The sequence below is a fragment of the Pieris napi genome, chromosome 17, assembly GCF_905475465.1.
Source record: "Pieris napi chromosome 17, ilPieNapi1.2, whole genome shotgun sequence".
Classification (NCBI taxonomy): Eukaryota; Metazoa; Arthropoda; class Insecta; order Lepidoptera; family Pieridae; genus Pieris; species Pieris napi.
The window spans coordinates 11,683,297-11,704,018 of NC_062250.1; the positions used below are offsets into that span (position 1 = coordinate 11,683,297).

General features: G+C 35.1%; 1 protein-coding gene and 1 pseudogene across 1 annotated transcript in view; one reads left to right on the forward strand and one right to left on the reverse strand.

Annotated features, from left to right (window-relative positions):
- The window catches only part of LOC125058073 (forkhead box protein K1), a 30,485-nt gene extending 12,842 nt beyond the window's left edge, over positions 1-17,643 (forward strand). The window contains exons 2-11 of the mRNA XM_047662100.1: positions 8,816-8,973; positions 9,448-9,587; positions 9,822-10,078; positions 10,899-11,054; positions 12,920-13,031; positions 13,137-13,236; positions 13,717-13,812; positions 14,705-14,801; positions 14,995-15,094; positions 15,440-17,643. Coding sequence (XP_047518056.1) covers positions 8,816-8,973; positions 9,448-9,587; positions 9,822-10,078; positions 10,899-11,054; positions 12,920-13,031; positions 13,137-13,236; positions 13,717-13,812; positions 14,705-14,801; positions 14,995-15,094; positions 15,440-15,472 — 1,249 coding nt within the window. The 3' untranslated portion in view covers positions 15,473-17,643. The remainder of the gene's footprint in view (positions 1-8,815; positions 8,974-9,447; positions 9,588-9,821; positions 10,079-10,898; positions 11,055-12,919; positions 13,032-13,136; positions 13,237-13,716; positions 13,813-14,704; positions 14,802-14,994; positions 15,095-15,439) is intronic.
- Positions 17,644-18,894: 1,251 nt separating this feature from the next.
- On the reverse strand, positions 18,895-19,012 carry LOC125058138 (annotated as a pseudogene).
- Positions 19,013-20,722: the final 1,710 nt, after the last annotated feature.

The window sequence follows — 20,722 nt, forward strand, 5'->3', positions numbered from 1 at the left end:
TCTAATTTAATTTTTTATCTAATCAATATATACTTCGGTGGACGGAGAAATTTTATCTAATTTGTGTTCCACAGTCACATAAATTTTTGTAATTAAAAAAAAAGCTCCTTAAAAAGTTTTTAAGTTCTTAAACAGAAAAAAGATTCACTGCAACTATCAATCTTATCGCTTTTAAAGCATTTATAAAAAATCCAGTTACAGACAGCCCAGTAAAAGATATCCTTGAATGTCAGCAATATTGCTCTTTTTCGACTCCTACGCTATGTATCAGTGCTAAAATGAACAAAACTGTTATCAACGTTATCAGTACGCGCGAAATATATTGACGTATTTGAATTGTTACTATGATCGCCGCGTCGCTTACACACCGATAACTCAATGTTATTTGTTATAAATAAATACTATTTATGTAAACAACACGGGCTATAAGTTTATCTTATAAATTATTTGGTTAATTTAGGTAGATATTTTTCAATATACTTAGTTATAAAAAATACTCGTATAAAAAGTAAGGTCTATATAGACAAAATTAAATTAAAATCATTAAATAAAAAAAAACAGTAGTCGAATCCTTTTATGTCCAACAAAAGCAGTTACTATCAAGTAAAAAGTGGCAAAAGAAACCGAAAGAAAAGTGAGATATTTTTTTTTCATGGATCAAATCGAGGCTCTAGTGAGAAGGGACAGGTTAGAAGTTGAACATGCATGGTGAATGTAATGAAAATGGATAAAGCGAGAGAGGAGTGGAGATCCGTGGTCTCTGCATACCTCTTCGAGAAATAGGCGTGTTTATATTACAAGTAAAAAAATTAAATAAGTCGTTAATCGGGTAATATCTTTAATTTTTCTGTCGCATCGTAATTCTAATGATTATTATATTTATTAGGCTAATTTATTGGGCGACTCTGAATACGTCTGACACGAAACACATCATCCTGTAGCTATCGTAAGAAAAAAGAAACGTATTTAAAAAAAAAAATATAATAATACATAAAACACGCTACAACCACGTGCTATTTGGAACTCAAAATAAGCATAAAAATGCGTCGTTCGAATAGAATACATATTGTAGTTAACTAAACACATTGTATGAAATTCAAAAAATACTTTTGAGAAGTTAAAAACAAACAAATACGATAAGTATTCGAATACTTGACAAAACTATCGTGAAGTTCATTCGGCCTCTGCAAAATCTTTTGAAATTGTCCGTCTGAGAACAGAGTTCTCCTCACCTGCAGAATATTCTCCATAGAAAGGATTTTCTGTTTTTCGGTGTATAGGATATTATAGTTTTAAAAATAATTTATTGATGAAATGTATTTGATGTTATAATTGCTTCGACATTTTCATGTACAATAATTACAGGTAGGTAGTGCAATGACCTGTGTCTAAATATATAATTGTTTATATAGGTTGACAGTCGTCACGCGATGGATCAATTATTGTTCAGTTGTATTTTTACTTTTGCGGGAAAATGCTTTCCGGGAAAAAGCGTTTTCATGTTTCATTAATTAAAATCCTTCTGCCGTTCGTTATTTCGTTTTCAGTTATCTTATGTCACTTTAATTAAATGTGATGTTGCTTGTTTCAGGTAAATAAACGGTGGTCTGTACGTCGAAGGATTTAGTAATTATTTTAAAAAAATATGTATTTGTGTGGTTTGAACACTTTTTTATATGGTTACGCGTCAAAGTAAACTTTTGTCGTCAGTAGTAATCATTTATGTCTCGGAATTCCAACAACTCTAAACTAAACGCATTTGCTTGTATTACAATAATGGAGCTTGAAAGAAATTAATATTTAAAAAAATGCTAAGAATTTTTCCGTGTAGAAAGTGGAATTGCTATTTCCAGCACCCTTCTAACCTTTTACAAATGCAACCTCTAAGTATGCATTGGCCCGTTTTCAACGACATAATGAATGCTAAACAAAGTCTCAGTTTATAATAATAATACAGTGGAAACTCAATAACACAAAATACGAACCTCATAGAGTTGAAATCCTAGAGAAAAATTAAGTTGAATTATCGAATATACAAATCGAAAAATAAACTTACAAATCGCGCCTCTGTAAGTCGAAATTTTAGCAGTTAAATCATATGTATCTCGAAGTTCTTGTTAAGTCGAAAACTCGTTAACTCGATTTTTTTGCCGTTCCCTTGACATTCGAGCTATCGAGATTCTACTGTAATTTATTTATTCAAGCAGACAATCATATGTCCATATGGTTATTATTGTGTTACAATATTGGCAATCTTAATTTTTTAATAAACTCACACTCAAAATAACTTTATTCATTCGATAAAATGTTAATTTACAATCAATTTAAATTAATTGTAAATTTACATTTACTACCAGTTCGCAAGACAAGGGCGTAGAGCGGGCAAGAAGAACTGGCAAGAACCTCTCCGCCACTCTTTTTAATCGCCAAGTTTTGAGTCACACAAATTGTTTAATGTTTTAAATGGAGCAAATCAATCCCAAGGATTAGTATCATTTAAATATTCGTGAAACTTATAAAAGGCTTTATTGATTAATTTACGTTTAACGAGGGCTTTGAATTTATTTAGTACAACGTAGTGTTAAATAACAAATCTACCAATGGGCTTTGTGATGATGAAACCATTATCAGAAACAATGTGAAAGAAGGTATAAAATGCCTCTGACCGTTAGGCTAGACGAATTCCAAAAAGTTAATTTGATCGTAATATTTGCTTATTTTAATTCTCAATAGACTGGTGCTCATAAATTGGCTTTTACTTCTATCAAGTGGTCGTAAATAATAGGTCATGATGATGCCAATATAAGACAGCGACGTCTCCCAAGGCCAGAATCGATTGACTTCTAAATAAAGTATTATAAAGATTGGGCGGAAAACTGCTGACGTAAGACTGTCGCTATACGCTGCGTATTTCTTGACATAGTCTAGATAAGATCTTATCGCTGTAGCTTCGAAATGTTGGTAAAAATGTTAATAAAGGTATTTGAGAACTATGTTGGTATCATAGAACTATAATAAAACATATACTATGTGTGTGCTATCAAGGGACTAATATACCTACTAGAAGGCCCCTTATTTAGGTCAGTTCTACCGTCTGGCTGCTAATACTCTGTCCCAATTGTTATATCGTCCGCTTTTAGACGACGTTTAGCGTAGTACTATTGGTTATATGGGATTGCATTGAGAATTGTACGTTAATAATTGAAAAGTAAGTCTTTTGCCAGAAATAAATCCTAGGAATGGAATTATAGGCGTATTATATATATTCTAGTAAAAATTGTCATACTTCATAGTAAATCATGGTTTGACAAAATTGGAATACTTAAGTGAAGTTTAGATTATTTACTAAAAACAAATATATGGGATTCATTCTTGTCTCTTTTAATTCAATTTAATTATAATGTTACGTATTTTGGAACAAGAAACAGTGAATTTTGCCTAACACAATTTTGATTTGATTAACGACACCTTCGTACTTAGGGTACTTAGTAAGGTTCTGTTTGTTCATCATCAGCCGGCCTAAACTATTTACCTGCCGGAAAAGTCCGGAGCAAGCGCGGTCCGTCCAAAACAGTCTGAAAGGGCACGAGGTGAAGGACGCTTCAACGCGATCGATACAACGTCTCATCTCTCACACATTCAATTATCAACCTTATCTCCACGCGTTTAGGCCAAATATTGCCAAACAGCTTGACGAAGCTCTCCCGACCTATTGGATGTTTTGATGTAACACGTGTCATTGTGTCGGGAACGGGGGCTTTGGGATGAACATAGGATGGTATAATTTATGTATTCTAACGAGAAATGTCTTTTGGTATTAGGTGGGCGTTTGTTTAGCGGTTTGAAGGGTTTCATTAAGTAGTCGTCGAAGGGAACGTTTACATAATAATTAACAAACCAAAGGTGATTGTTAGTTAACAGGTGGTTTTGGAACTTTTTGTTGAGTTTTTGCTAAGTAGGTATTACCTACAGAGTAGGAGAAATATTCTGATACATTGATATTAGGTATATATTAGAGTTTATACTACTGTATAGTCGTTGTGGATTGGTTTATTTAAAAAATATCAAATCTAATTCTTATGTATATAAGGTATAAATGTATTTACGCAGTTAATTGCATTTTTATTGTTAGAAAATATAAAAAAGTTAACAGAGTTTTTATAAATGTCATAATATGAAAAGTGAGTGAGCGAATGACAAGACTATGAGAGATTTATTATCTTAAATAGATAAACAAAATAGTGGATATTTCATTTATTGAGGATAACTATAGTCTATATAACATCACGTTAGGAACGACCGGCATAGCTGTTATTAAAGAAAAACCTATAGATGTATCTACTTTTAAAGAGAAGACCTGTTTACGTGTACATAATTTAGAAGAACCGTGAGGCGTGATCTGCCAGATTTCCAGTAAGCCTTCATACATTTCAGAGACGGCTAGAAATTCTGCCAAGTTGATAGGAACTCACGCCAAGCTCGCAATACAGATTACTGTATTGATTTGCGCACTGTACAGTGAAGATTGTAGCTCAACTTCAAAGAAAAATAAAATATATATCAGAATTCCTTTAATATTATATTCGTTGGATAGTTTAAGAGTATATTAAATCACAAAATTCAAAAAGGCACATGCAGGCCAGTGCAATGACCCATGTTAGGTCACTCCAGCCTTTAAGCGATTACCGCACGTACCTTACCAGAAATCCATCTTGCTTGTCGTGGCGTCATAAGTCTAATAAATCCTGCCGATTACTTATTAATTAATCAACAATATTCTATATTATTTTTCAGAATTCCTGTAACATTGTTAGCTAGACGAACATCAGTAGGAGGTGCTCAAAATAGCTTACACAGATAGTTGTACATTTGTACATGTTAAGTTCTGTATTTTATATGGCTTTTATATTTAAGTGGCTTTGGGTTTTCAGCCATGAATTATTATGTCGGTGAATGAATGTAGAATAAAATATAAAGCTTTTTTGAAATGAATATTTCTTATGTAAAAAAATATTGGTTGTTTGTAAAGTAGGTTTACGATCGAGATGTTTACGTGATAACGTCTTAATGGTGATATAAGTTTTTGGGAAGTAAGGAATTAATGAAGATTTAAAATTAAATTTTAAATTACATCTATCGTTTTATTCACACTTTTGATGATAAATTTCGGGTGTAAAATGACAAGTTTACTTATTCGACTATGATATACATTTTTCTTCATACATTCACGGAATGACTGGCAGCGCTCGAGATGAGACGGGAGATCGGTCCGTCTCTCTCTCGTTATACCTGCGATCGCGCTCGTGAGGTTTTGGTGTGACACAAGTTTCTGAACATGTCACACGACTAAAACGATTTTAAAGACCTTATCACGTCAAAAGTATTACAATATATTATGTTTAATAAAATAGTAGCATTGCGAAATGACAAGTGCACAAATAGATTGAAATTATAGAATACTGTGTGTCTGATAAGTTCTAGCTTTAGTCCTTAACCTTAATCTCTTTTAGGCGACAGCTGGTAACAGCTACTCACAGTCTTAAAATACTTCTACGTCTAAAGGCTGTTATTATATACCTATATGTTATGTAGTTTTGTCTCGCTTAATACAATTTAATCGTTACATAGCCTTGGTAGTGTGTGACTATTGTCGTGTAGGTACTTTACGATATATGTAGATAAAATTGTTTACAAACTATGTATTTTCTCCTTGGCCGTGTTATTTGTAGGCCAATTCGTGTAACTTTTTAACTTTTATAACATTGGTCATTTTAAATTGATATTTTTCAAACTGCCTGCGACGTCAGACTAAAAATAGAAATTTTCGCTATTAGAGACTTTTTGCTTTGCTTTTAGACTTTGAGATACAGATTTCTCTATCTATTTGTATTTTTTTTTTCTAATAGCCAATTACGACGAAGTCTTCTGTGTCACACACCGTCGAATTTTTGGGTCTAACTTGCCGGTTTCTTCACGATGTTTTCCTTAACCGTACGAGCGAGTATTAAATGCGTACATAGAAAGAAAGTCCTTTGATGCACAGCCTGGGTTCGAACCTACGACCGAACTGGGGATGACAGTTGTACGTTGATACCACTGCTCGCTTCACCTGTATCGTTAAATAATAAAGTGGTGAACCTTTTATGGTTGCATAAGATTTAAAACTTTATATTTTATCTCGAAGTACGAAAAACAATATAAGCATTTAAAAATATACAAATAACAATCAAACATTGTAATAAACTAAGGTCAACAAGTAAATAAAAACTTGAAGTAATAGCTGGGCAGATGACTAAATCTCTACAAGAGCAGAAATAGTCTAATGCGATTGTAAATAATAGGACTGGACTATTTTAAATCAAACTCAGTTATTGTTCTAGATTGAAGCACTAGGTTCTCGGAAAGCGTAATTATGCGACTCGTTATTTGTGATATCGTAATATCAATACTAGGTAACGTAAACACTATTATACAAACAGTTATGATTTGTACTCTTTAATAAACTTAGTCATTAGAGCTGTATTGTTAACATTGTTCTATAATATTATTATACTACATAACTGTGTACACAGACATTTAGGCAAATTACAAAATATTGTTCATATTCTTATTTTTGTTGTATGTACATAGTTTAATATTTGCAAAGTAACAAATATTTTTATTTGATACAGCTTATTTTCAAATAATTTGATATTGTTGTGTACGTTGTCTACCAACCAACCTTAATTTTTAAATAAGTGAATGTAATTATTTAAGAAGGATTACGCCGTCTAACAAAAACATATTCCGAGGAACATTTAATGTTTTTTTGCTCTATGGAAGTGCACAACTCGATTTCGTTAGGTAAATTTATACAGTGGAGAATTGTCAGTGAAACTTAAGTATCGAACGACTTTTACCACAATACATAGTCATTGTAAACAAATATTATGAAATAAAGTGTTATCGCGGAGAAGCCGCGAGGGGGTCGCGTCACGTCAGATAATTGCGGGCCGCGTGCGTGGAATCGTAATGAATGGAAAAAAACTTGAATGGATCGGATGCCGGATACGTTTGTTAGTACCATTGTTTGGGTCACCGTTGGTTCTTATTCCAGGGAATATTTGCCTTGGAATCCATTTTACATGTCACATATATAAAATACGTTTCAAGTTTAACAGATTTTGCTGATCAAATAATGAATAAGAAGGGTTAACGATGAATGGATTGCCAAGTCGTTATCAACGTATTTTTAAATAGATTAGCATTTCGCGAATGTCGGCGTGGTTTTTATTATTGGATAGAATATTGATGAATACGCCTAACGTGCAAAGAGCGTCACCGCGTGGTTACATAACGACTGCGGCATTTGGCACTTGTTTACGTTTCGGTTCGCGGCGCGTGTTTACTCGATCGATGGAGCTCTGTGGGTACGCTGTCGTTGAACTGTCACTAGTGTGTTGCCGATGCTGATTTATTGTAGCTAGCAATGTTTACAATTTGTTGAATATCGCTATTGTATGGGGATATGTTCCTTTTTTGTTTTCCAGTTTTTATGGAAAATGGTATATCTTCTGATCTGATCGACATTTGTAAAGGGGCCGTTCAAGTATTACGTAAGCAGATTTACTGCAATTTATCCCCCCCTCCTCTTGTCAGCAAAAGTAAGCATGGCTCTCAAAAATAATAGTACATAAACGTATTAATTTTTATACGAATCCTCGAAAACGCATTTCGTTAACAAGCATAGACAATGTGTAAAAAAGTAAATAATTACTGTTGACGTAATCACCAAATAAGAAAATCAAGGGGGGAGGGTATAGTGCTTACGTAATACTTGAACGGCTCGAAAGCTTAAAAACCATTATAGTATAAATAAAATTGATTCAAAATTTATATTTACTACCAGTTCGCAAGTAAAGGGTGTAGAGCGGGCAAGAAGAACTGGCAACAAAATTCTCCGCCACTCTTTTTAATCGCCAAGTTTTGAGTCACACAAGAGCTTACTACTATTCCTAGATGCTGCTGACTACTTAACTCGTATTCCATGATTCTACCTGAGTGTACAAGAAATGCATGCCTTAAAAATGTATTATAAAATATGAGGACTTATAACACTGAACCCTTGCTAGACAAAAGTTTGTATTACTAAAAGGGACTGTAAGTTACTATAGCAACCTTGTTATCTGTCAATCAAGTGTAAACATGACCTTCAAGTTCCATTATACACAGAAAGGGGCGTTCTCATTGTGAAACTTTTGGGTTCCTATGTATTTGTCAGGCAGGAACAAGTTTTAAACTACAAGCTTTATTCAAGTCGATACTCAAGCTGCAAACTTATTACATATTATTAACAATATTAGTATGTATTACATGTTTAAGTCAAAAATCCTACTGATTATGCCTTAACAAACCGAGGACAGAAGAGCATCTTTATTATTATTTTGTTTATATATATCGTAATATATATATTAATTACGTGTCACGTTGTTTGTCCGCGATGGACTCCTAAACTACCGAACCGATATCAATCAAATTTGCACACCGTGTGTAGTTTGATCCAACTTAAAAGAAAGGATAGCTCTCATCTCAATTTATACCCGCAATATTATTTTATTGTAAAATATTTGTTTATTATTTGATAGTCATAATTCTAACAGATGTGTGTTGAAAGAACCAACGTTTCACATAAGCTACAATTAAATGGTATAACCTCCAAAAAAGCACGGTGGTCCCCATGGCTGGTGTTCTCCTACCGTTTCCCTTGAATAGTTTTATTATTATTAGCTTTTCTGGGTGTATCTTTCGTACTAAAATTAATATTGTAACGTTCCAGATGCACGCTCCGCTTCCCGTCCACAAACATACGCCTGGAATTCCAATCGCTGGTGGAGGAAAGTGGTGCCGGGGGCAGCACTGCACCGCCTCTCCCTCCCCTTCGCATCACCATACCCATGGACAGTGATGGACGGAGCCCTGCACCTTCTCCTACAGGTGAGAAAAAAAAATAATAACAACAATAACTTTACTAAGTCATCTAAAGGAAACTAGCCCATACAATAATTTATGGAATATGGTTAATGTTATAGTAAAAAAGTTAATCTTGGTTTAGTGTTATATATTATACAATAATAACTGTTCTTAGACTAGCGAAATGAAGGCTACTCTACGTACTACATACTCGCCTGGCGGCTGAGTATAGACCAGAATATTTCTCTTAAAATTACTGTATTGGGTAATCCTGTATGTAATGTACTTAGTACTGGCTGTCTGTTCTATCTGAAATTTTGATATTTGATTCAAGGGGAAATTCACTCAATAGAAAGGTAATGTAATGATCTATTTATTAACAAAAATAAAGCATTAATAAAATAACGTATAAAATATTTAGGCGACAAAGAAGTTAAAAAAAACCTAATGCCAACGACGCTCTGGTCAACCATCTTAAATCTTTACTCCGTATTCCAGGCACGATAAGTGCGACAAACAGTTGTCCGACATCTCCGCGAGGTGCCGGTTCCTCGGGTCGCCGTCACGCCGACCTCGGCCTGGTTGCGCAGTATGCCGTGCTTGCTGAACATCAGAGACCCACCTCTAATGGAAATTCGGTTGGTTAACATATATATAGAAGTGAATACATATACAGCTGAGATGTCATAATTAAATTTTATTGATCCTAATAGACCTTCAAAATTCTTAAAAGCAATTGATTATTTTGTTCTTTATATTCTGTGAACAAATGGACTTGACAAAATATTATTAATTTATTGATTGAGTTAAATACTTTCCACCTTCTTTACAATTATTATATAAATAATTAGTATTAATAAAAATACTTACAGGCGTCATCAACGTCCGAATACAGCGGACGCGAAAGTCGCGACGTCCGCGAACGCGAGAGGGGGGAACGCGGAGGGGAAGACGCGGCGAAACCTCCGTACAGCTACGCGCAGCTCATCGTCCAAGCTGTGGCCTCAGCTACCGACAAGCAGTTGACGCTCAGCGGGATCTATAGCTATATCACCAAGCATTATCCGTATTATCGCACGGCTGATAAGGGATGGCAGAACTCTATTCGGCACAATCTTTCGCTCAACAGGTATGGCTTTTTGTATAAGGATATTTTTGTTATTTACTAATTGTACCACAAACAACGGTTCTGTGCGCGTTTTTACAATTTTATCTTTAAATAAGCCCTGAGTACATACCTCGTTTTGATATATACTTAACATGAAAGGCACACAATTGTCAGTCGGAAGGATACGAAATTAGTATGGGAACAATGAGAGATTAGACTGATAATATAATTCTTTGCTCACTAGAAAATTATAAAATTGACAGCGTAACTAATAAATATAACCCGAGCGAAACATAAAAGTATCTATCTACTATACTAACTTTTTTTAGTATAGTAGTTTTATTCTGGGAGTACATTGTCTTCACATATAATTATTTAACTAATGTAAACAAAATATTGTAAACCTATTTTAAAAGAGTAAGTGTGGAGTTTCTTTCCCATTCTTCTCCACACGAAACTACCTTTTGGAAGGGGCAACGAGAATCTTCTTTATATTTGATTTGACGTTCAACGGTGCCATTTTAGGTGTTCTAATTGAAATAAATGATTTGAATTTGACTTTTGTACTTTATCAAGTGTGACGATCGGCCGAGTTAAAATATTATAGATTGTTTATTTGATCAAAATTTATAAAATAAAAATATGTATTTCGAATATGTAATAATATGTAATTCGATTTTGCATATGTCTCTCTGTGTACCCAAGACTTTCCAAGATTACATCTGATGTCTTGTACACGTCACCTCTATTCATAAGAGTGATATCATAAACATTTAATTTTAAATTATTTCTACTAAATAGACAGATTTATCTCCAAATAATACACCAACCGTGTTTCCAGATACTTCATAAAAGTGCCGCGCAGCCAAGAAGAGCCGGGCAAAGGCAGCTTCTGGCGCATCGACCCTCAGAGCGAAGGCAAACTCATAGAGCTGGCCTTCCGTCCGCGTCGTCCGAGAGGTGTTCAGTTCCGGGCGCCATTTGGTCTCTCCTCACGGTGAGACATCTTATGCTATTTGGTAGTTGCTTGGCCAGTTTGAAGATGCAGGCCCGGTAGAATAGACTTTTTTGATGGTTAACTATTTACAAGACTTTTTTTAGTCTAGCTTTAACTTATAAAAAGTGATAGGGGATGGAAGGTGAACCAAAATTTGTCTAGACATTTAAAATGTGAATCAAATTGTCCTAGAAGGATTTTTTAAATAGTATATTTTTGACAGAAGTCACAATCTTGTTTCTTAAGTTACTATTGTAAATTCAAACCGAGGAACGTATGTCGCTGAGCTGGTATCTCTAGATTAATACTAATAAAATAAGACCGGCAACGCACTTGCGAGTCTTTTGGTAATGTAAGTGTCTATGGGCGGCGGTATCGCTTAACATTAGGTAAGTCTCCTGCCCAATTGCTGTTACATAAAAACAAAAAAAAAAAAACTACAAAACCGATTCTGAACAAGGGCTACAAATCTCCAAACTTTGAAATGATTTTTGCTTTAGTGAATTATATTTGGGCGACCTTGAGAGGCTCCTTATTGACAAGTCATCAGATTTTAATTCAATACAAACACTGAGTCACGGCGGAGTGACGTCATTGCGCAAAAATGTCCGCACTCATTTAGAACATTGCTTCGTCGATACAATCAAATTAATATCTGCCTTTTCTCTATAGATTCAATAGAATTTTAATGAAAAATATTTGAAATCAAGTCGCTGTGTCGAAGATTAACCCGTGAGTTGCGGCTGACATTTTTACATATGAAGTTAAATGTAAAAGTAAATCATTTTAATTGCACTCTCTTTTTGTTCTTAATGAGATTATATTATAAATTTTCATCTTGTCAAACTGTCATTGTTAATTGTGTTATGTTGGTAATTCGCTCTTGTGTTATGATATTTCTACCGTATCAAGTTTTCTTTCGTATTCCTCTGACGCATTGTGAAATATAATATGCTGTGATAAAAAGTGACTTTAGTTTTTTTTATTTATTTATTATTACAGAATAATATAATAAAATCATAATATGTAACCATAGCAGCAGTTAGGAGCGCGACAAATGCATATTAACATAGTTTTTCAACTTTTTTTTATGTTGGTTAACGTTAGGCTGTCAAATAACTGACCGGGTAGTCCATTTATTAGCCGCAGTAGCTAATACCTCAACCTTCTCTCGCCGTATACGTTGTTTGCTCTCGATGTACAGAACCGAACTTGCGTTACAGCTCGGGTTTATGTCATCTTGAAAAAAAAAAAAATTTGAGGTTATATATAAGGTTGAGATACGTCGGGTAAGTTCTACTGTAGCCAGTTAGGCCGTGATTAAAGTGACCGCGTTGTAAAGTGAAAGTTTCGTTATAATGAGATACGCTTTTTGAGTATTATTATTTGTGCCAAAAAGTTAAAACGGTGCAATTAGACTGGTATATTTTTATCACCACCAGGCGTATTTGTTTTGAGTAGTAGATTTTGGTAACCATTTACTAATAGAGAATTTGGAATCCAGCACAAGTTAAAATTTTAATTACTCATTATAATATGTCTGTGTTCTAAATAGTTTTTTGTATTAGACCCCGACTTAGACTCTAGTAAGAGGAACTTCGACTCACTTCGTTACATACTTACGTAGCTTTATTACATTATTATACATCTATTCATTTAATTTTTTGGTATCATGTATCTTTGAAGAAAAGTAAAGAAATATTACATCAAAGAAATAGATCCAATCCGAGGCCAAGACTCATGTCGTAGCAATGAATCTGAATTATTTTTTATTTTTTATAGAAATGGTAATCATACATTAACATCTGAAGTGTTTTAACATGGCCCATGATAATAGTTACTTAATAGTATAATGTCAATTCCAGGAGTGCTCCAACGTCTCCGTCTCAGGTGGGCGTGTCAGGCCTGGTGACGCCCGAGGAGCTCTCCCGCGAACCCACGCCTGACCTCTTCACCGGGGATGAGAATGATCATCAGGTAAATATAGTCGAGACAAAGTTAAAGTTTAAAAACACATACAAAATATAAGTGGTTTTAATTGTTATCAATTTGCATGATTAAGCCATTTTTAAACTGTCTCAGGGCCAGCAGCGGCTGAGCAGCAACAACAACAACAGCCACTCCACTCAGTACTTGTTCCCGCAACGCTCCGGCGTCAGTCAGAGCGCGCCGGGATCACCTGGTAAAACCACTTTTTTAATATATTAAAAATAATTAAGTTATCATACATTTGAGCAGTGTTTGCCTAGTGGCTGTAGCGTGCGACTCTCATCCGAATGTACCATAAACTGCTAAAGGTATCCTGTGAATAACCTAGAAAAATATTTCAGCTAGAGAATAGAGCAAAATACTATTAGAAATCTATAATTGAGACCCTCGTAACCGAAGAGGTGGGAAACTTGGGTTTCTTTTTTAAAACTTGTGTGTAACGATTTTTAGATGGTTTAAAGTAGAAAAAACATCTTTTCGAAGACCATGCAGGACATTCATTGTTATGATTAATAACAAGTAATTGTTAAGGCTCATGGTGTGTAATTTTGGAATCAATTCTCGATGATAAAAAATAAACTCGCTTTTAAATTTCCATTCAGTTCATTACATTAAGTGTAATTCTCTAAACAATAAGGCGCGTTATAATAAAGTGAACGTAAATGATTTCCAGGCGCGGGAGGATCCTCGTTCAGCGGCGGCAGTGGGCTGGTGATGGCGGGGCATCACATCACCGTCGTCACCAACGGCGCCGGAGGGGAACGGGAAGGTTTGTTTTACTCATGTCAAAAGATGCGTATTTCCAACATTTTATATTTCGATGAACTTCATTTAGCGTACAGGAATTTGGGTTTTGATTTGGACCCCGCATGAAAAGAAGTACTTGAGTATTGTGAGTGGTGGAGTTATTACAGAATATGTTCACTTGATATATCTGCATGTAATTTACCCGTTCTACTTACTTTTTTTGTTTACCTTGAAGAAATCAGTAGTTAAGGTCAATTAGTTCATTTTGTTTAAAAATATTTTTATAGTATTGTATTGAACGTCGACGCTTCGTTGGACGGAGAAATTGTGAACAATTGTTCCACCGTCACATGCATTTTAATATTTTTTTCTAAAAAATAAAAAAATGTTCGATTGGATACACTCAGTTGCGAATGAGGAGGGATGGATGGTATGGTACAAAATGCAGGCGTCCGTTATCACCGCACTAGGCATGGGAAACACTAGCTATTGGTGACTGTGCCGCGTGCGCGTGCGTTGACACGTCTTGATGTTTGAACCGAATTCACGAGAGTTGCAATGTCCATTGTTTGTTATGATAAAATATAGGTCTATATTTTATTTTCTATCGAATTAGTGTAACGCTTAAATGGTAGAAAATAAATAATGTTATTCTCAAAATTAATAAAATACTGTCGTTAATAATAATATATTTTAATAAATCAATATAATAATATTATATCTTAAATAGTTAATAATAATAGGTAATAGCTTCCCAGTTAAAAAATCAGGTAGTTAAGGAAAAAATTCAGTTCTCAATAAAAAATAACGGATTATAGATTAATCAAGAATTTGAATTAAATATTATTTTAGTTTTAGCTCTTAGCGTTTTTGTAGGTGATTAGAGTTTCTAAGAGGGAATTTAATGTTTTCAGAGAAGTACGTCGTCGGTACGACCGGAGGCAATCTGGTGTCGATCCCCGAAGAAGAGGTGCAAGCTACGCTGCTGCATCAGCATTCTCCATACTACGGGTTTGTTTCTGACCCATTTTTTTACCTTATTTAAAAATATTTTCTAGTAAATTTTTTTAATAGATGAGTTGACACAATATAAAATACCATTTCTTTTTTCAGTAATTATTCCTATTTTTTTCCACTACTTAAGAAATTCCATAGAGATTAGATCATAGATAATATAAAGTCTAGTAATAATAAATGTTTATAGGGGCTACGGCGGCGAAGAAGGGTGCGGGGCGTTAGGCGGAGAGCTCGTCATCGAGGAGACCACGGAGGAGCCACCGCACAAACGGAACAAGCACCGACATGTTAGTAACAGGTTTAACTTTAACTAGTGTAGGGTGGACACATTTCTATGTCGAATTAACCATGCTTTGAATAGCTTGTTCAAAAGTGGACATAACAACTTTAGTTTGGACATCGCGAAAGCCTTCTATTGAGTTTGGCACAAGGCGTTTCTCTCAAAATTTCCGGCTTAAGTGTATAAATAAATGACTGCTCTGGAGACACTTTATATCTTAAGTAACAATAACACATGACCCTATACATTAAAAGCTTTATTTGAAATTATGATTTTGAGGTCCATTCATTCACACTAACGATTTGTTAAACATGAAAGATGAAAAATGACGATATGTCTCCAACGATTCCAGGTGTCGGACATGGACGACCGGCGCGCGTATTGACGTCCCGCGAGCACGGCCACGTGACACGAGCGCGCGCCCCGCTCCCCGCCGACGAGGGTCCCCCGCGGGGACGTCACGGCGCGCTCGACCAATCGAAACTCGTCCCGCTCGCTCACGCGACGCGTCACGCGGCCCCAAACAGACCTGTCCTCGGACAATAAATGAGTACGGTCGAGTTAATTTTTGTTATCTATCTGTTTTAATATTTGACCGTTTCGGGGAGTGACGGCGGCGCCTGAGCGAGCGAGACGTCGCCCGCGAGTGGAGTCGGCAATAATAGACTACAGTTTGAAGTTTAACGTGTTAAGAATACAGTGTCGTCTCGTGTGCGGTTTTCGCATCGCAATGCATTATTTTTATTTGAAACCTGTACATTATATGTATACGTGACGCGTACGGTCGGCGAGGAGCCGCCGTCCCGCAGACTTAACGTAAGTGCAGTGCAGATTTTTATAAGTTTTAGTATAGAGAACGATGGAAACGCTTTCGTATCGACCGGGCGGTATTCCGACTTGAATTAAGATCGATCGGAATATGTGGAATCTCTATATATAAGAAATGTTTGGTATTCGTAGAACATTGTCGGTTTAATGTGAATGGACCGCTCGTTGATCCGGTCGGAAGAAATATACGAATTTCAATGGAAGTACAAGTTTTTGAAAATATTTCTGGTTCGTATATTAGTGAAATATATTTAGATGTTCCTTTATATATCTGCGTATACCGTTGTCTATTTAAATAAATATATTGAAGTTGACGCGAGCGAAGTCCGTATTTGTATTTCATGAAATTAATTAGAATAAATTTAATTTCGAGGCGTTATTTAACCTTATTTATTAGAGCGGCCTTAAATTTCGTTTCGACAGAAATTTTTGACTAAGAGACAGAGACAACAATACTCATTCTATCCTTGTCTGTCGGCACCGAGTTTGACATTTCGACGGTTACTCGGACACTATTAACGGACGGTTATACTTACGTTTAATATTATATAACGGTTTCGGTGTAACATTGGCGGGTGGAAATAAAAATGTAAGAAAAGGTGTCTTTTCGTTTCCTACCCTCATTATACAATTGTATAAAATTATATACGGTTAATCTTAGCACTATATTAGTCGTTAGCGTATTCGTTAGTGTAAAATATAAAACACGGAAAGCACGTAGTTTAGCATTTAAATATATTGTATAATCTAGTGAGAGGCTTTATAATGAAAGATTTGTCGCTCCCAATATATCGAATATGGCGAAGAGTCGCATGGAAACCGGCAAAGCCGTTTCTGATGTGCCGCGTGTGACGGCTGGACCGGAGTGTGCGTGGGCTCGTGTATTATGATTGTGTGCGTGTACTATGAGATAGGTTCAGTGATTTAGACTAGGTGTGGTTCATTGCCGCTATTGTCCCCGGGGCTGCATTCGGCGATCGTTCTAATCCGACGTTAATCGAGGTACCGTCAGCAAAGGTTTAGGTGCTACGCATTTCAAATTTAACCAACTCTACACTGTTAAATCTAAATTTGAGGTAATCAAAGCGCAATTACTCGACAGTAGCCGGTAATCCGTTGATTTTGCTGACGGTACTTTGCGGAATGCGATACGGTTTAATACCCACAGACCGTCGGAAACTAGTGTTATCTTTATGTGGATCGTCGCTCGTCGAACGCAATTGTGGGAACGATAACCTCACTGAACGGTGTAAATGAACGAATGGAAATATTCATTCGAACGGAGCGAATGATAATGTATTATAGTTATGTTTGGGTCCGGACAACCGCTACTCGCATACCGTTCGACTGAAAGACGGGTCGAACGCCGGCGAACGGCCGAGATATAGTTTTTAGTTTTGCGAATTAAATCCACTTTCGTGGCGGTTGTGTAACGTTACTTTCTGCTAAAATTGCTTTAACGCTGTATTATTTTTGCGCGAGCTTTCTGTCACGGAACGGTATGCAGCATTGACATATTATTATATCGGCATTTAAAATGCTACGTAACCAAAATCGCGTCGATAAAGTTAGTAGCTTAAAAGTCGACGATTAATCAAACCGCCGAGTGTTGAAAAGGGAGCTTTTTAAACTCGCTTTGAATAAACGTCGACTTTTATAAAGTGTCGCGGTTCGAACCGCTACCGATTTATTGACAAATTTATGAAATAAACGTATTTTATCTCCTTATGTTTGGTTTTATTTATCATCCGAGTGGTGACTACAGTAATGTCTGCTATCTTTAGATCCATTGGGATTGCTGAATTTTGTATTTTATAATATACTAGCGACCGGCCAAGCGTTGCTGTGGCTAAGGTTTTAGTTATTATTACATAGTAGTAAACTATTCAAGGGAAACGGTAGGAGAACACCAGTCATGGGGACCACCATGCTTTATTATCAATACAGCAAATAAACAGCTGGTATATTTAGAAATATATTTTCAAGTGGAGTCGAAAATTTCGTTTCAATTTTTTTTAAATGTGTGAAAAGATGTGTGTAAACTAATAAATTATTCAGGAGGAAAATCTATCTTTTAGTTAAACAGCATGAAAACTCTTGTTGTTTTAGAGTTTGTCGCTATTAGACCGACGCGGCAGAGGACTTGTAACATTTATAGATAGTTGTGATGATAATTCAATTACATTTTTACTCAGTTAATCGCTGTGCATTGCGCTAATATTGGAGTAGTATTTGGCTGAACACTACTATTTATATAGATTACTTATGAACAATTATGATGGCCAATAATAAAACAATGCTTGGTTCTGAAATCGCATTTACTACCAGTCATCATGAATTGTAACAAATAACGTGACATGCACTCTTCCCCACTGAATTTGTACTTCCATAGTGAAGGGTGGCGCCGTGACGTGAATGATATCAATAAAAAAAAACTTTAGAGGTGTCAAGGGACACCCGAATGGAACGGAATGGAACGAAGTTCCTTTTGATTAATTTATATGTTCATTGGTATCATACCAGTATGATAGATTTTCTCGACACCAATCTTATATTTCATCGTCTATTAAAGTTTTAAGAGACCAGGAATCTAAAAGAGGAAGAAGTATGATGTCGTGCGATGCAGCGATTAAATTGTAAAATAACCTAAATGTAAATTAAGTGGCACAATTATTAATAAGCATATTTCGTATTTCGTGGATAAGATGTTTTAATTGAGTCTCATCCTTGTATAAGCTATTCTCGTTGTGATATAAGTTCACAAATGTTTGAATTCGCAGAATTTCATGACATTTTCCTGAAATATTATTTTTTTATTTATTATAATAAATATTTTTTAAAAGTATTGTATTTTTTAAGGAAACTAGGGACCCCGCAATTATTATTGTACAGGGATTCTGGAGTACGTTACGTTTACTACGACTAATTTAGTAAAGTGATTCCAAAAATAATTTTCATTTCTTATCCCTACGAAAACAAACCCAACATCACGAGGTGTTCCCAGGCGGTCACCCATCCAAGTACTAACCTCGCCCGACGTTTATTAACTTCGGTGATCGGACGAGAACCGGTGTATTACAATGGTCTTAATTTTTTCCGTCTAGCCCCCTTTCGCAACGCGCGATAAGGAACTTCGTTCCAATATTAAAAGAAAATCAGGCGGACAGGACATTAGCATTATAATTAGCTAAGGAGAATCAATCTTTATTAAATAAGTTTTTTTTTTAATGATATTTTTACAATTTGAGCGCGCTTCTTATGCTTTATCGCAAAATAAACGCTAAAGCCCGATTGTAATTACTACGTGCTCTTAAAAGACCTTGGATCGGCGGGACTCATAGAAAGAAGAGAGAGAAAAGGGAGAAATAGAAATAAACAGATATTGATATAATGTGATTTCCTTGTTTAAAAGAGGAAATTGTTCACATTTCTAGTTCCTTCTTAATATTGTATGCAGAGCGGCGGATGCCTGAAAATGTTTAATATTAAACCACTATTGCACAAAGATTTTATACTTTGATATGTAAAATAAAATGCTGCTTTGGAGGATTTTTCGTATACACTGAAATTCATACGAAGTTTTCAGAATAAAACTCGATTTGTAAATAATTTTATTTATTAACAATATATATTCCAATTAACTTAGTATTTCTCTTATGAGAGATGAGCATCTTGATGATTTAAACGTACTTATATTATAAGCGTTTTCACTTTAGTTTTAAAAAATATTGCATCAAATACACTTTAAACTGCCTTCAATCAAGCCTTAAATACTCACCATGAAACAGCGAATACAGCTAGTTTAGGATGGAGTCTTTAAAGTGAGATAAGAATGTTTTTAAATTGATTTGAATTTATAACGTAATAAACATATATGTGTTAAACAAGTTTTTTCATGTTTAGTACTCGACTAAACTCAACTGTATTATCCAACTTAATATTAACAAGGACAAGGCAGGATATATGTAGCTTCAGTCGGTCAATGTGAAAGCAGAAAACGTTATGCAATGCACAGCAATATTCCAAATTTTTGTTCACTTTGTGCCTCTAACGACCTGCACAACTTGCGTATTCATAGAAATAACTTATAACTTTAGATTTCAGCTCTCAAAGTTTAATTTTACCCATTAGTCCAAAGCTGTAAGAACATTTTGTTAAGTTATTGCATAATTCTTTGATTTTATTATTTTTTGCGAAATTTATTTAATAATTACGCCCTATATATCGGAGGCAGGTCAGTCACATTGCCAGAAGGCTCGAAAGTTCGTTGTCGGCCTTTTAAGAATTGGTACGTTCTTTTCTTGTTGGACCCTAAGTCGAATTGGTACGGAAATACTTCTCTGGGTAGCTCGTTCCACATGGTGGGTGGTGCGCGGTATAAACTGCACCTGTAAAAGGCTTACAGGATATATCGACTGTACTCAGGACTTAAAATATTTCTTGTTAAAATTGTCACCGGCCATCGAACGGTTTTTTATGTAATCCAACTGGATTGGAATGGATCCATAAATATGTATGGTGTATGGGACACGATTTAGGACTTTTAAATTTAAGGCAAATCTCTTATACTTGTATAAAACTTATAAATTTTGTATTGTATTTAAAAACATAGTATCAAAATTAAAGAAAACATAATCTCGTAAACTACAGGGTTCCCGCTGAACGCGCCATTGGTGTGTAGGTATTTTCTAAAATTAAAATTTATACCCAAATTCATATAGGCATAATGTTTTGTTTAATTTTACAGTCTAAAATTAAATTCATTTAAAATATACAAAGATTCATTGAGTTTAATATTTGCGTGAAA